The 14543-nt window shown below is 32.5% G+C and overlaps 4 protein-coding genes across 8 annotated transcripts; 2 read left to right on the top strand and 2 right to left on the bottom strand.

The window, feature by feature from the left end:
- The first annotated feature begins 507 nt into the window (after positions 1 to 507).
- On the top strand, positions 508 to 2463 carry LOC139113671 (complex III assembly factor LYRM7). Of its 4 annotated transcripts, XR_011547738.1 has the most exons (7): positions 508 to 681; positions 855 to 927; positions 1018 to 1088; positions 1177 to 1258; positions 1378 to 1446; positions 1730 to 2229; positions 2335 to 2463. XR_011547738.1 is itself a non-coding variant. In XM_070674984.1 (6 exons), exons 1-6 carry the CDS (start codon positions 658 to 660, stop codon positions 1891 to 1893), a joined length of 483 nt encoding a protein of 160 aa, XP_070531085.1. In that variant the 5' UTR covers positions 508 to 657; the 3' UTR covers positions 1894 to 2350. The 4 variants fall into 4 exon arrangements, 3 of the variants coding, with proteins under 3 accessions (XP_070531085.1, XP_070531087.1, XP_070531086.1); XM_070674984.1 differs by having other exon boundaries at positions 1730 to 2350; XM_070674986.1 differs by lacking the exons at positions 1730 to 2229; positions 2335 to 2463 and having other exon boundaries at positions 1177 to 1254; positions 1378 to 1684.
- Positions 1731 to 8004, bottom strand: LOC139113665 (glycerol-3-phosphate dehydrogenase [NAD(+)], cytoplasmic). 2 transcript variants are annotated; one of them, XM_070674973.1, is made up of 8 exons: positions 7583 to 8004; positions 6768 to 6948; positions 3544 to 3684; positions 3334 to 3475; positions 3082 to 3194; positions 2687 to 2917; positions 2344 to 2543; positions 1731 to 1866 (listed from the first exon to the last, which is right to left on the bottom strand). In XM_070674973.1, the coding sequence occupies exons 1-8, from the start codon at positions 7627 to 7629 to the stop codon at positions 1839 to 1841; spliced, it is 1083 nt and encodes a 360-aa protein (XP_070531074.1). In that variant the 5' UTR covers positions 7630 to 8004; the 3' UTR covers positions 1731 to 1838. The 2 variants fall into 2 exon arrangements, with proteins under 2 accessions (XP_070531074.1, XP_070531075.1); XM_070674974.1 differs by lacking the exon at positions 7583 to 8004 and adding an exon at positions 7406 to 7554.
- LOC139113670 (peroxiredoxin-like protein) lies at positions 4129 to 6652 on the top strand. Its single transcript, XM_070674983.1, has 5 exons — positions 4129 to 4303; positions 5537 to 5693; positions 5820 to 6037; positions 6160 to 6235; positions 6378 to 6652. The coding sequence occupies exons 1-5, from the start codon at positions 4221 to 4223 to the stop codon at positions 6504 to 6506; spliced, it is 663 nt and encodes a 220-aa protein (XP_070531084.1). The 5' UTR covers positions 4129 to 4220; the 3' UTR covers positions 6507 to 6652.
- Positions 8005 to 8090: 86 nt separating the features above from the next.
- Positions 8091 to 14158, bottom strand: Gpdh1 (Glycerol-3-phosphate dehydrogenase 1). The gene is made up of 8 exons (XM_070674972.1): positions 13885 to 14158; positions 13196 to 13373; positions 11018 to 11158; positions 10783 to 10924; positions 10209 to 10321; positions 9907 to 10137; positions 9560 to 9759; positions 8091 to 8672 (listed from the first exon to the last, which is right to left on the bottom strand). Exons 1-8 carry the CDS (start codon positions 13917 to 13919, stop codon positions 8615 to 8617), a joined length of 1098 nt encoding a protein of 365 aa, XP_070531073.1. The 5' UTR covers positions 13920 to 14158; the 3' UTR covers positions 8091 to 8614.
- Between the last annotated feature and the right edge of the window lie 385 nt (positions 14159 to 14543).

The raw sequence follows: 14543 nt of genomic DNA, 5'->3' as shown, positions 1-14543 counted from the left end.
AAAATTCCACATTTCATTACTTAATCTGTCGTCTCTTCTTTTGCAAATAAAATTTATTACAAGTGAAATTAATGCAAAGAAAAAATGCGAGTTATCGTTAATTAAAAAGTACTCGGTGAAATGCACATCAAGCAAACATGACATAAAGACGTCTTTGTAACGTTTTATAATAATTGTCTTTAAGACGTTTGTGCGTCATGTCCGTTAAACGTGCATGTTCACTAGGTTTATAAGAGCAAAGAGATTCATGAAGCAGCAGACTTTCGAAATTCTTTCAAGAACGCTTCTAGTGCCTTTTCGTAAGTCTTTTAACATTTTTCTATTTGTACATATACATATATGAAGCGTTCGAGCAAGTCTCAAATAAGAATGCCTTGGTGAACGATGCCGAATACGGTGACTTTTCGTCTGGATTCTCAACAAGAGAGTTGTAGGTACACGGACCACCAGAGGTAGCGTTCGGCGGTACGCTAGTGTACAGTACGGATTGAAGATTTTGAGGTTACAAATTGTTGCAAATTTCTGATTGGAATCTTAATACTGAGGTTTGCTAGTCCGCAAACCTCATTATGAGTATAGCAATATGAATTTTCTTAATCTGTAAATAAAATTATATTGTTAGAGTAGAAGCAATAATTATCAAGATATTTAGCGAAAATGACTGACCCTCTTCGACGAGAGGTTATTAATTAATTTAATTTTTATTTTATAGATAATAATAATTGTTTGAGAGTATTTCTTTTTAGGTTTACTTACTATTTTACGTATTATATTTATAAAAAATTATAGCCGTAATATCTTATTTCTTTTACTCATGTAATTAATTAATTTAATCTTGCAATAATTGTTTACAGGTTTTGCGAGTGTTTAAGAAACTTCATAGAACGAGATTAAATACGTTCGAAGGCGATGAATATGCATTGCAAGGTAATATGTTTTGTATTCTGCTAATAATATATATTCTGACTTTAATCTTGCATTTTTTATAAGTAATATTTTATTTTATTGTTTTTTTAGTTCTAAGGGATAAGATAAACAATGAGTACAGAAAGTATAAAAATGTCACGAATCAAGCGGCAATTGAAGAGGTATTTTTGTTTTAAGCATGTAAAATACATGATTAAAATGTGAAACTTTATTAAAACAAGAAAACTAAATTATATGCTGTTGTTTCAGTTAAACAAATTTGCTCAGGAAGTTGAACATGAAGTACGAACGACTGTCATACAAGCAATTGAAACAGAGCCTGGAAAAGTAGGTAATTATCATGATTTTTAATGTTTGATCGCTGTATTATCTAACTGCACCTATATTTGGCGCGAGGAATTATCGTGCCTTTTGATCTCATATCCAATTAATAATTAAAATTAATTTTAGCATTACGACTTACTTCGGATGTTTTGGTAGATAATGTACCATATAAGGATCAAAAAAATAATAAATCAGGTAACAAAAGTAAAGACTAAAATCTATAATATTAAAAAATAATTAATAATAATTTTTTAAATAATCATGATAATTTGTTGCGAATAAATATCAAAGTTAAAATTTTATTACGAAATAAAAGGTGCATTCTACAGAAAAACTATATGAAAATAAAGATTTAACATTAGTAAATGTATTCTACAGAATATGTAATATAAATTCATTATAAAGAATAAACATATTTAGTGATTTCAATAGAGATGCGATTATTAATTTTATAATTTGTAGTAATCTTTATTTACAGTGATTACAATGATGACGTTCAGAGTATGTACAAGTCTTTGTCGGCTAAATCATTTCCTCTTTAATATCACAGACTTTCTACAATCGATATTAAATTCATGTTGCATAAGTTATGGGCCTCCCTCTTCCAATTTCATACTGAAACATTTGGAAATCATATTATAGTTGGATAAACTTCAAAAAACGTCGGACCTCCGATTTTAAGTACACGAAGTGACTACAAAATTGGGTGTCCGACGTTTCCGGAAGTGCACCCTTATATTTATTCTATAATTATAATGGTCTTAAACAACTCACCTTATTTTTATATATCTTGCATAATGATTGAATTTACGTATGAAAAATAAGAAATGTGAAGAATGTAGATTATTGCAATTTCTAATCGGGAATTTAGCGAGGAAGAGGAATCAATACATAAAGAGAGTTTTTGGAGTAAACCTGAAGGAATAAATTTTATAAAAATAATAATTATGAATTGGCCGGAACTTGCTGGATACTGAGGTAATATATTAAAAATATTACTGTACTATATAATTGTTTATCAAAGGTAGATCGCCAACTAATAATTTTATTGAGGAATTAATCAATGGTAAATTTAATATGTAGAAGTCTTACACATGCTCAGGATGACTACGAATCTGGTCGATGAGATCCGCCGGTCGTAATTGATCAGTACAGATGCGATGTACTGCGGTAAATAGCGGGAATTTATCTATTACATTACGCGCCTTTAGCATATCGTGAACCTCGTCTGCCGTTGCCGGTCCCTGTAGCTTCTGTCCGGACAACAATTCGTCCTCCAAAGCTTTGATAGTCTGTAAAAATATATTACACAATGTTTTTTTTTTTTTTTTTTTTTTTTTTATTACAGCAATGTATAATTTCTTCTGGTCAGTTTGGATACAAGGACAAGTTTTTAATTCAAACACGAGTTAAAGAACTGTTCAGAATCTTTTACCTTGCCAGTCTTGACAAATTGCTCGCAGACTCTGCGATTTCTTCCTCCGTAACAAGTGGTAATTAAATCTGCAACGCCGCAACTCTCGAAGAACGTGGAGAGCTTGGACCCTGGGTAAAAGGTATCAACAAACTTAATCATCTCCATTAATCCTAATCGGATCACCGCGGCTTTCGTGTTGTCACCCAGTCCAAGGCCATCCACAAAACCAGCTGCACATGCCACGACGTTCTGTGAACGAAATGATTCAACAAACTAATGAACGAAATGAAATAAAAATTCACGAAAGCAGTTATCGAGATCAAGAATACAATAACGAAACAGCATTAAGAAAATATGTATACGATTGAAGGTAATTTATATGGAGATTTTTTATTTGAAAGTGGTTTACTTACCTTCAAAGCTCCGCACACTTCCACGGTGTCGCAATCTTCCACGACGACCACTCGGAAATTTGGTGTCTGAATAAGATCTCTTAATATAGGTGCCAGTCGTTTATCCTTGCATCCTATAATTTTATAATCTTTAATATTCCGGTGCAAGAATTTTTCATAATTTTTCACATCTCGTGTCATTTAAAACTTTGTAAAAAAAAAAAAAATGTAAAAAAAGATTTGTGAAAACTTTTTAAAAGATTTTAAATTTACCAATTGTGGTTTCACAGAATTTCTCTTCGGCGACTTCGTTGGCCAGGTTGGCGCCCATCAGAACGTTACATTGTATCCTCAGGTTCTTCTCGATAATCTTTGAGATCAACTCAATACTGTTTCCTTCGCCCCGACCAAAACCCTTCAATTTGGACTCATCAACTTCATCTAATAAATTAAAATGAAGACAACGAGCTGTTTGAAATATACCTTAATGAGAGAAAGACCAACTGCAGTCGGTTTTATATTGTCCAGCAGCGTTGAACACAGGGTGCGAATAAATTGATGTGGCAGAACGAAGATAAGGATGTCTGCATCTTTTGCCGCCTCTACAACGTCAGGTACTGCAACCTGGAATATAAAAAAAAAATTAGTTAGTCTTAATTATATTGGATGTTTGATACAAGACTTATTTGACTGACTATATTAAAATCACGAAGCTGATTTCATCATAGAATTAAAGATTGCTCGAATTCAGATAACGATTCTTAATAATAATGATGATGATTTCTCAGTAATAGATGATCATTGCTACTATCTGTGACACTTGTTTTTTTTATAATATCTTTAATATCCTAAAGAGGATCTTATACTCTTGTAAAAAAAATCAATTTATATCCAATATCGTTATCAAAGAATCAATATCTGTTTCTCGAAACATTTATAGTAACATCGAGATTGGATATGGAGATACGATATGAACATTGCATCACTTAATTATCATGTTACAGGAACGATCGTATATAAAGTGTGGGGATAGGTGTGTGGATAACGTAGTTTACTCGGTCCAGCTCTCGAATCATTAGTCTTCAGCAAGCCTTCCGTTGAGACAGACGCAGCCGTGGTTCGAGTAATTTTTTCATTACACGTTAAAAAACAAAGCGATAATGAGGCTTAACTCTATCGTGCCGAATTTTAAGGCTGATACCACACAGGGTCCGATTGATTTTTACGATTGGCAGGGTGATTCGTGAGTCATTATTATTTTATTATATTTTACTTATTTTATATATAATTTAAAGTATATATATATATATATATATATATATATATATATATATATATATATATATATATATATACTTTAAATTAAAAATCTTGAAAATACAGCGGAGAGACAAAACGAACAACCTTCTGTTAAATATAGCAAAAATTTAAGAAAGTGTTAGATAACACGTCGTCGATTGCAACATTAATTTACACGAGAAATCTTATCGGGCTTGTTTTTCATTTTAATCATCCACCGGCAAACACGTTTGAGAATTAAAATGAAGTCGTGTTAAAATCGGTATGAATAAATAACAGTTGAATTTGCATTTTCCAACTGCGTATGGTCCGCGGCGAAGTACGCAAATCCAAGAATAGATCTTCTCTATCCTGGTAAACAACAGCGACAAGTTGTTGAAGTTAACTACCTGTTAGATGCTGCTATACTCTTATATTATAATTAAAGAAAAAATTCAAGGGATTATTAGTCTAAAGTTAATTTCTAAATCAGAAGGATAGATTTTTCGCGCATAAAAAATATATGTAATCTTATATACACATATATTATTAACATTATAACGAAATCCAAATGAATTGATTGTTATATAACGCACTTACTATTATCTTGTACAAATAATTTTATTATGTGAAGAATGTTTGCTTAGTCCTTGATAGCCGTACGATAGTAATTAATCGAATAGAATTATGCAGTAAATAATATTTTTTGAAAATAATCATAAAAAGGTCGACTAATTAATTGTAATTGTAATACGTGTGAATTACACGTACAATTTTTGACTCGTATTAAAGGGCAACCATGAACTGAAATAAATGTACATTGCAACAACGAGGCCTACCTACCCTTGGCACGATACCAAAGCGAACACTCAACTATATTAAGTGCTCGTAGTTGAAAGTGTTGCAGTTTGAGTCAGGGTAATCGCGTGATCGGTTATATCATTGTACCTCGGATTAAGTGCCGTAATAGGAATGACGATTACGGCACTTGTCAACGGGAACTCACATGGCTGATGTACTTGGTCATCGGCCAGTTTTGGATTCAATATCACGTGGAATTTAATCAATTTTTATTTTCGTACCACTTTTGAATGTCTTTTCCTTCTTTATATTATATTATATTAATTAATATTTAAGCATTAAAAATTACAATTTTTAAATATGTTCGATTCAATTAACGATTGTTTCTTATTTGCAGATGGGTGGTCTTATTTTCTCATCCCGCGGATTTTACCCCTGTGTGCACCACCGAACTGGGTCGCATCGCGGTGCATCAACCGTACTTTGTAAAGCGCAACACTAAGTTGCTGGCTCATTCCGTCGACAAGCTCAAGGACCATGTAGACTGGGTCAATGTATGGATTCTAAAATCTTATATTCGATATCATCTATTTATCTTCAGAATGCTCACACTTTTTATTTCTTTGAAATCAATTTTCATTAAAATCAATTTTTTTTTTTTAATCGTAAATTTATTGCAGGACATCAAGTCATACTGCAAGGACATTCCCGGCGCTTTTCCATATCCTATAATCGCCGATCCTGACCGAGAGCTCGCTGTGCAGTTAGATATGATCGACGAAGACAGCAAAGACGATCCAGAAACCGCACAAACTGTTCGATCACTGTATATTATCAGTCCGGATCATCGCCTGCGACTTTCTATGCAATATCCGACTTCTACTGGACGCAACGTCGAGTAAGTTGACTGAGTATTGCATATTTGATATATTTCAGTCCTTATTTATGTATCAAGCAGTTGTTACTCAAGTTATTTTAATTTTAATTCAGTTATATTAATTAATATTATTATTGTTTCAGCGAAATATTGCGTGTGATCGATTCGCTGCAGCTCGTTGACAAAATACCGGAAATAGCAACTCCCGCCAACTGGGTGGTGAGTCTTATCTTTATCTCTCCTATTGCGTATCGTTTGCGACAGCATTTATTCGATCTAATTGTATTGACAATAAGTGACATTAATTCAATTCAGTAACGATAATAAAATGACATTCTTTTCTAATTGTTAATTGTTATAGCCTGGAGAGAAAGTAATGATCCTGCCGACAGTGAAAGAAGAAGATATCCCGAAACTATTCCCAGGTGGAGTCGATCGTGTATCCATGCCATCGGGAAAAGTTTACGTCCGCACTACTACTAATTACTAATCGTAAAAAATATTTTATCTATGTATTTTTATTTGCTTTATTCGAATAACTTTAATACGTTAAAATGAGTTTACACAAAATCAGAAAAAGATTGTGATACAACAAATAATTTTTCCAATAAAGTTGCAGCTGATAATCACAACGAATTATTAATTGAGTCTTTAAATACGCCTAAAGTTCTAAAAAATTGTTAATCTAACAATCGATACCGAATAATATGCCAATGAAAGAATAATAGTAGATGATGATCGAAGTACTTACCACATTTTCCGGAAGCTTATGACCGGGTAGATATTTAACGTTCTCATGGATAGTGTTGATTATGTTGGTCAATTTTTCGTTGTTAATTATCTCCTCATACACGTACATTGTCACTCGAGTCTCAAATATGTTATTGTATTTCATGGCATTTGCTCCGACGATTTTTGCAATCGCCGAACCCCTGGAACAATTTCAAATATATGATAAAAAATTTCTTAATAAACATACTTACACATAATTAATTAAATACATTTTATATAAAAATCAAATCCTATCTTAAAAAAAGCAGTGTTAGATCGAATGAAATTGATTATTGTCGCTTTTTACAGGATGCTAAGACTTTTTAGTATATAGTATGATTAAAAAATTATATTAAATATATGACGATATGTTTATGTGTATAATTTGTGATTACATAGTCGCAAAATTGCCTTATTCAGTAGATGTAGCTGAATATTATGACCTATTAAAATTACGTGATGAAGCACAGAGTTAAATTTGGAACAATCGAACAGTACAATTGCATTACGGTGCGTTTATGTAATTTTCTTCTCGATGTCTGTCTATTATAAAATAATTTTCTAGTGATTATTTAATACACAGAAGTGTATACGTGTTTTATGATTATATAAACTTACCTGAAAAAAATATTTAGCTTTCATCTTTGAATGACGCAGCTTTCAATAAATTTTAAACTTTAAGCACAAGTGAACAACACAACATAGAAGAGAAAAGGAAATTGCAAGCGGGAAACAATTTCTCTTACACGCAACTAGATCTTAATTAAATATTATCCTTCGTATAAGAAAAATTACCAATTGCCGCTGCCGACGATGCAGACTCTTTTCTTCGCGTCCGACATCCTTTCTTTCTCTTTTTCTATTTTTTTGCACTTTTTTCCTTTGACGACAAATAATCAAATAATGATATTCCCGATTGACAGCCCACTAATTGTGAGCCTCGAATCTTAACTGACCGACTGACTTAAAAGCCCGCTGACCTTAGCGGCGATCGTGAATTATTTTCTTAGAGGCTTGCGCGCAAACTCTGGCTTAAGGCCAGACGGAACGAATGCCGCAACATCGAAGAAGCGAACGTCGAAATTAGCAGTCCGCTGATAATCACGATGATGAGTTAAGGTCGCTTGTTTAAACTTGACTTTTGACATTACTTTCTGATACAAGAGAAAAATGAGAAAATATAAATTGCTCACAGACTGTCGCCTCTATGAAAATAATTCTCGAATACATTCTGCATATTAATTATAATTACAATACATGTATTATATATAATATTCATTACATAGAATACTATGTGGAACAATTCCTTGCAAAGAAATGCTTTATTATCTCATCAATTTTTACTGAAAAATTCTCATGTATACGCGATAAAGTAAAAGCTTAAAAGTTTGTACGAAAAAGCATAATCACAATAAGATAAAATATTTAATAATTTAAAAACTATCACAGTTGCATCGAACATTATTAGATTACATCAATCGTCCTGTGGAACTCCCTTTCTCTTATTTGCTAGTTAAATATTCCTTAAAACTTTAGAAATACACTTTTTAAATTTAATGACACCTTTGCACATAATAAAAAAACACACACACATAGAATACACTACGTTGATAAATTACAATTATTAGTCCTTGTAATTAGCAACGTAGCAGGAACCCCAACTGTACTCCAGGTTAGCAACTAATATTTTTACTTTGGTTTGATAAACTATAACGAGTGCATTCAATATATCACTGAACTTTCGCGCACGCTTTTATATTATACGATATAAATCGTTGGCATTTCAATGGCGATCAGTCTTCTCTTGAAGAACAATACTCAGCATCCTCAAAGATGGCACTTGGGCGACTTGAGCGTCATCGATGAAGGCGAAACATCCTCGTCCCTAAATACGGAGCGAATGCGAATTAACTCCTTTAGGCTGACAAAGTTTTCACGATATTCATTATCAGCCCCAAAAAATAGCTATTTTTATTAACTATTAATTTGCAAACAACATATGTATGTATAATATATTTATATAGTATAATATGCATTTTATTTTCTTTAAATAATCTTGAAAAGTCACTCTTCAACCTAAATGTTTCAATAATATCTTATATATAGTTTTATTAAGAAAAAAATTAAACGGGATTTTAAGTTTAATATTATGCATAAAAAAAGGAGACTTTAAAATTCTAGGAAAGCAAGGGACAAAAAAGCTAAATGTTATATCTTTTTATTAACAAATAATTAGTTATATTTGTTTCTTTTTCTCGGTTTACATAACGGAATTAATTGGCAACGCATACAACAATTAACGATTGGGGAATTTATAGATCTAATTTATCTACTCGGTTAAAACATGGAATAAAATTTCTGTCACGATAAAATATAAGTATGTACATATATTCACATTGTAAAATGTAACAATTTATTCATTAATCGCGGTCAACGCGATACGGGAATATTGACTAAATTGCAATAACATTTTAAACTTATAACTTTTTAGAGCCCTTGGATCCACAGTTTTAAATTATTTTAAACAATTTGAAATTTTTTACTATGTTTAAAAATGATTTTGATTGGAGATAAAGTTGAATGCTTAAAATGCTCTCTAAGTAATCTATGTTCTTAAAGTTTTCGATCTAGAGAACTTTTTAAATTATTTAAAAATCTAATCAAATAAATTCTTAAATAATAAAGGATCCATAAATCTAAAAGGGCTAATTGTCCCTATATTTATGTTAATAAATCATTTTTAAAATGTTATGATAACAATTATGAGCTTACATGTGTTCTGGATGGTTGCGTATGCAGTCGACTAAATCCGTCGGTTTTAGCTCACCAACACAAATCCGGTGAATTGCAGTGAATAATGGAAATTTACTTTCCATATTTTTCGATTTAAGCATGTAATTAACCTCTTCGGCAGTAAACGGGCCTTGTAGCTTCTGTCCATTGAGCATTTCCTTCTCCAGTATTTCAATCGACTGTAAATCATATATTCATGCATATTTTATAGTATAATAAATACCAGAATTAAAAAAGATAATTTTAGCAATCTTAAAATATTCTGCTAAAATATTAAATTTATTAAGTTGGAGCATGTTCAAGTCGACATATTCTGCATTACATACCTTGCCAGTTTTAACGAAGGCTTCTGAAACTTTTCTATTACGTCCACCGTAACACGTTGTGATCAGATCGGCCACTCCACAACTTTCAAAGAAGGTCGCCAATTTTCCACCCGGAAAGAACACATCGACAAATTTAATTATTTCCATAAGGCCTAATCTGATCACTGCAGCTTTTGTATTATCACCCAAACCTAACCCGTCGACGAAACCAGCGCCGCAGGCAACTATATTCTATAAAGTAAATATGAGTATATTAATTCTTTATATATATTGTATATATTTTTTTAAATAATTATTTTTACCTTCAACGCTCCGCAACATTCCACAGAATCTACATCTTCGACGACTACTACCCTGAAATACGACGTCTGAATCAAGTTACGAAGTATCGGTGCCATCATTTTGTCCTTGCAACCTGCAAATTCCAATCTAAATTGCAGAACTTATTTCATTAGCTTAAATCCATACACTTAAGAAAGAGGAATAACGCAACTTGTATCAAACTTTCTATAGATTTATAGCATGCTTCGTAACTTATATTTTCTGGAAATATCAATTTACAACCAAATACTTTAAAGCTTAAGTTGAAAAATGCATTAAACTTTGCACGTTTGATAAAGCACGAAGCGAATGAAATAAAATGCAGAATAACTCGAGTCAGTAAAATACTTTTTTATCAATTTGGCATTTTTTAATTTATTACGTAATTTATTTTTAAAAGGAAAAACTGTGTTATCATAAAATGCACATCTCTCTTATCAGCGTAAAATAAATAGTATTATCTAACGTAACATCTTTTGAGAATTCGCTCGTGTAAATTTTCGCGATTGAACTGAAATAATTAAATATAAAATAAACATTTTAATTCTCTCTCACCAATAGTAGTCTCACAAAACATCTCATCGGCCACCTCGGAAGCCAAGTTAGCGCCCATCAAGACCGAGATCGGGATTTGCAGCTGTTTCGAAATAATGTGAGATATAAGTTCGATGCCGCCACCTTCTTTCTTGTCGAAGCCCTACAAAAGATATATTTAATATGTGATTATACATCAAATAATTGAAAAGCTAGAACGTAATCAAAAAATTAAATATAGAAGAGCGAGATGTACCTTGATCAACGATAATCCAATAGCGGTGGGTTTGATTTTTCCCTGCAAGCTGCTGCATATCCTGTGAATAAACTGATGCGGGACGACGAATATAAGAATGTCTGCATCCTTTGCAGCCTCTACAACATCTGGGATTGCAACCTGCAATTGCAACGAGTAAATGCTTGAGTAACTGTCCTTAAAAAAAATTTATTAGCAAAGTGTTTTATACCCGCTTCAGTTTTTTTCACAATACTCCGTAAATAGGAATAATGCGTAATAAAAATTCAAGACAAATAATTTTGTAGATAAAATGTAGTCAAGGAGGAGAATATTAGCTTTTATTTTATTACTTCTGAACTTTGGATTGTTCGATATACCTGTTGGTGTTCTTTAAAGTATAAAATGTGAAAGTCTCGCATAATTAATGACAAACCGGTTTAAAAAGACATTTTTGTAATTTATTTTTATTTTGCTGTTTGTTCACATGGAGGCAAGTATTTTCTCTTTCAATCCAATAATGGAACACCCTTCCCGTGTCTCTCCATTAAAAGTAAACCTCGCTTAGAGCGCATCTACAGAACCGTGTCTTCGAAGAATGAATGTTTCATGAAGAACGTGTTATTCTTAGCTAGCTTTATACACGTGCAGTGATTTTTGCGGGGTGGGGAGAGTGAAGGATATTCTCACGAGAGATACAGTCAAGGGCAGTTTCATAAAACCCATATTGCAATTTAATCACGCTAATCACTTCTATCAAATAAAATTAAAAGTCAATAATTTCGAAAGAAAAAGCGTATATAAATCAATAAAAAAAAAAAAGAGTGCCAAAAAGAAATCCAAAGTCTTAATGAGCGGCATAAAAAGTTGGATAAACGTAAATTCACAATCTGTGACAATAGATAATGTAATGCAGAGACAAGCAGTATGCATCGATACATCTTGATCGCGTTCAGAGTACGACGATTAAAGTTCAGCAATCGGCAAATCGGTGCTTCGTGTAATAATGATTGTCTGGCAATATCCAGTTTGGAATTTATAATATTGCAGAATCTTATGTCAGAGAAGATTTCACGAGTAAAATTATGAATTTATAATCCTACAAATTTTGAGAGAAACGTAAAATTTAACTCTAAAATAGTTTAGTTAAATATCCTAAAAATATAAAATTAATTAAAAGTTTAGTACGTTAAGGAAGATAACGATAAATAAATTGCAAAGAAAAAATTGCCAAAAGACTGAGGAACAAATACTTTGACGAAATCGAACAATAAATCTAAGCTGATAAGTCTAAATAGTTAAAAATAGACGATGCAAAGTGACTGTTGTCGGCGAAATGCCAACGAAAATATAATGAAACCTGCCAACAAAATATTACAACAAATAAATCGCGAAAACCTTTGCTTCGAATTTGCTGTTTCGTAACCATTTACCTTTCGTAAACAATACATTTTATTTGAATTACGTAAAGACAGGTTCTTTTCGCTGGCAACTTGTTTTTCAGATTATTACGACTCTCCTGACAAAATATGAGCTTAGTGCAAACGCAGGTAATGCCAATGTGCGGTATTCTGTTCGAATCTGCTGACAAATATTTTAGCATACTGTCGATATCTTTTTTTAATTAGACAATAATTTATTTCTCGGTGTACGGCTACTTTTTATGATTAATAGAGAAGATAGCAAATGTCCTAAAACTCTGTCTGTCTACTAGTGAGTCTAAAAAAAAAAATTGTGTAATAAAGTAACGTATTGACCTACACGAATAAAAAATAAAGAAAAGAAAGAAAGAAAAAAAAAAAAAAAAAAAAAAAAAATATATATATATATATATATATATATAAATGTGACAAGCGGCCACATGTCTGGGGTTATTAACACGGTCGATTGCCTCTAGTTATAACAGACAACCAGTGTTATCAAGATTCGTTTAAAATACTCGTAAAAGTAACATTATCCAATAAAAAAAAAAATAAAATAAAATCACATGCATAACCGAACAATAATAACAAAAAAAATGTAGAGTAAAAAGTGCTATCGTTTCAACATATATAATAATATCCACGAGAAAAAAAAGCTTACTTAATCATATTACATAACATTCTATTACTATACTTTTCGCGATAAAGAAAATGTCACGTATGACAATAAAAAAAATCTACAATGGAATAATAGATCAAAATACCCGCATCATCTTACCACATTCTCCGGGATCCTATGTCCCGGAAGATACTTGACGTTCTCGTGCGTTTCATTAATGATCTCAGTCAGTTTTTTTCCGTTGATAATCTCCTCGTAAACATACATAGTCACACGGTCGGCGAAGCTGCTCTGATTTTTCGCATTTGCGCCGATAATTTTGGCGATCGCCGAGCCCCTGAAAATTTATAACTTTTATTAGCATTCTAATTAACCTTCCGCGCCACGAGCGAATTATTATGCACGAGAGAAACAAATCCAATTTTTTATCAGCCGCACTTTGACCTGAAGACTTGTGTCATTAGAGTCCGTTAAGAACCGTAAACTAAGTATTATATTTCACTTTTGAAGCGTACTGTGATAACAATTTCCATTTCTTGTAAGATACGGCTTGGCTTGCGCGTCGCTTGAAGTTGTCTTCCAACACTGCCGCAGGGTTTAATTAACTCGGAACGATCGCACGTGCGAGAAAGCGTTAGGAAGGTCGCGCCGGCGACGGTTTTTCCGCCTGGCATTTAGTTAATGAACGTACAATTTAAGAATTCTGTAATCGCGTGCAACGTCTACCTGCGCGCGACGGGCACGTGCGAATCGATCAGCGTGCCCGTCATCGCTTCTGTTGGCGACGCTAGACTGTACCCGACTTCAAACGACGCGGACCACCTTACTTTCTCCCTCTGAACACTTACCAGTTACCAGAGCCGATGATGCACACGGATGTCATGGTGTGTTCGAGAGTGTGCTCCAACGCGTAAAGTAAACGAGGTAGAAACCAACAGCGAAGACGCAGAAACCACTACTCCACCCGGATGCCGATGAGCGACTGCACTTTGCTGTTTGCTCGTTTGCTCAGTTTGCCGTACTGGAATTGTAGACGGCGTGGGCGCGCAGCGCGAGGGGATCGAAGTGAAGGCGGCGAGGGAAGAACGACGCGCACGTCACACCAATCAAAGTCCAGCTGGTTGATAAGAATGTATCATTAGAGTCGTAAAAGCTGAAAAAAAAAAAATATATAGTGTAGAAAATTAGTTATAGGTCACATAAAAATCACATAAACGTTGATTTTTTTAAGTTAATATTTTTTTTAATTATATAATTTGGAATTTTATATATTTTAATTAAATTTTTTAATAAGAATTTTATATTATAAATTATTTTAATATTATATAATTTGTATTTAATTCAACATTACTTGGATTTACAAATTTGTTTAAGAATATCTTGAATGTCTCTAAAAAAAATTCGTCATAAGATTTATTTTTAGTTTTATTATATTATATATAAATTTCATAATTTAAGTTTTAATTTAAAACATGTAGAAGGATACTACATCATTAATTAAATCAAA

Source organism: Cardiocondyla obscurior, linkage group LG03 (assembly GCF_019399895.1).
Source record: "Cardiocondyla obscurior isolate alpha-2009 linkage group LG03, Cobs3.1, whole genome shotgun sequence".
NCBI classification, from domain to species: Eukaryota; Metazoa; Arthropoda; class Insecta; order Hymenoptera; family Formicidae; genus Cardiocondyla; species Cardiocondyla obscurior.
This window is presented reverse-complemented; position numbering and strand designations above follow the sequence as displayed.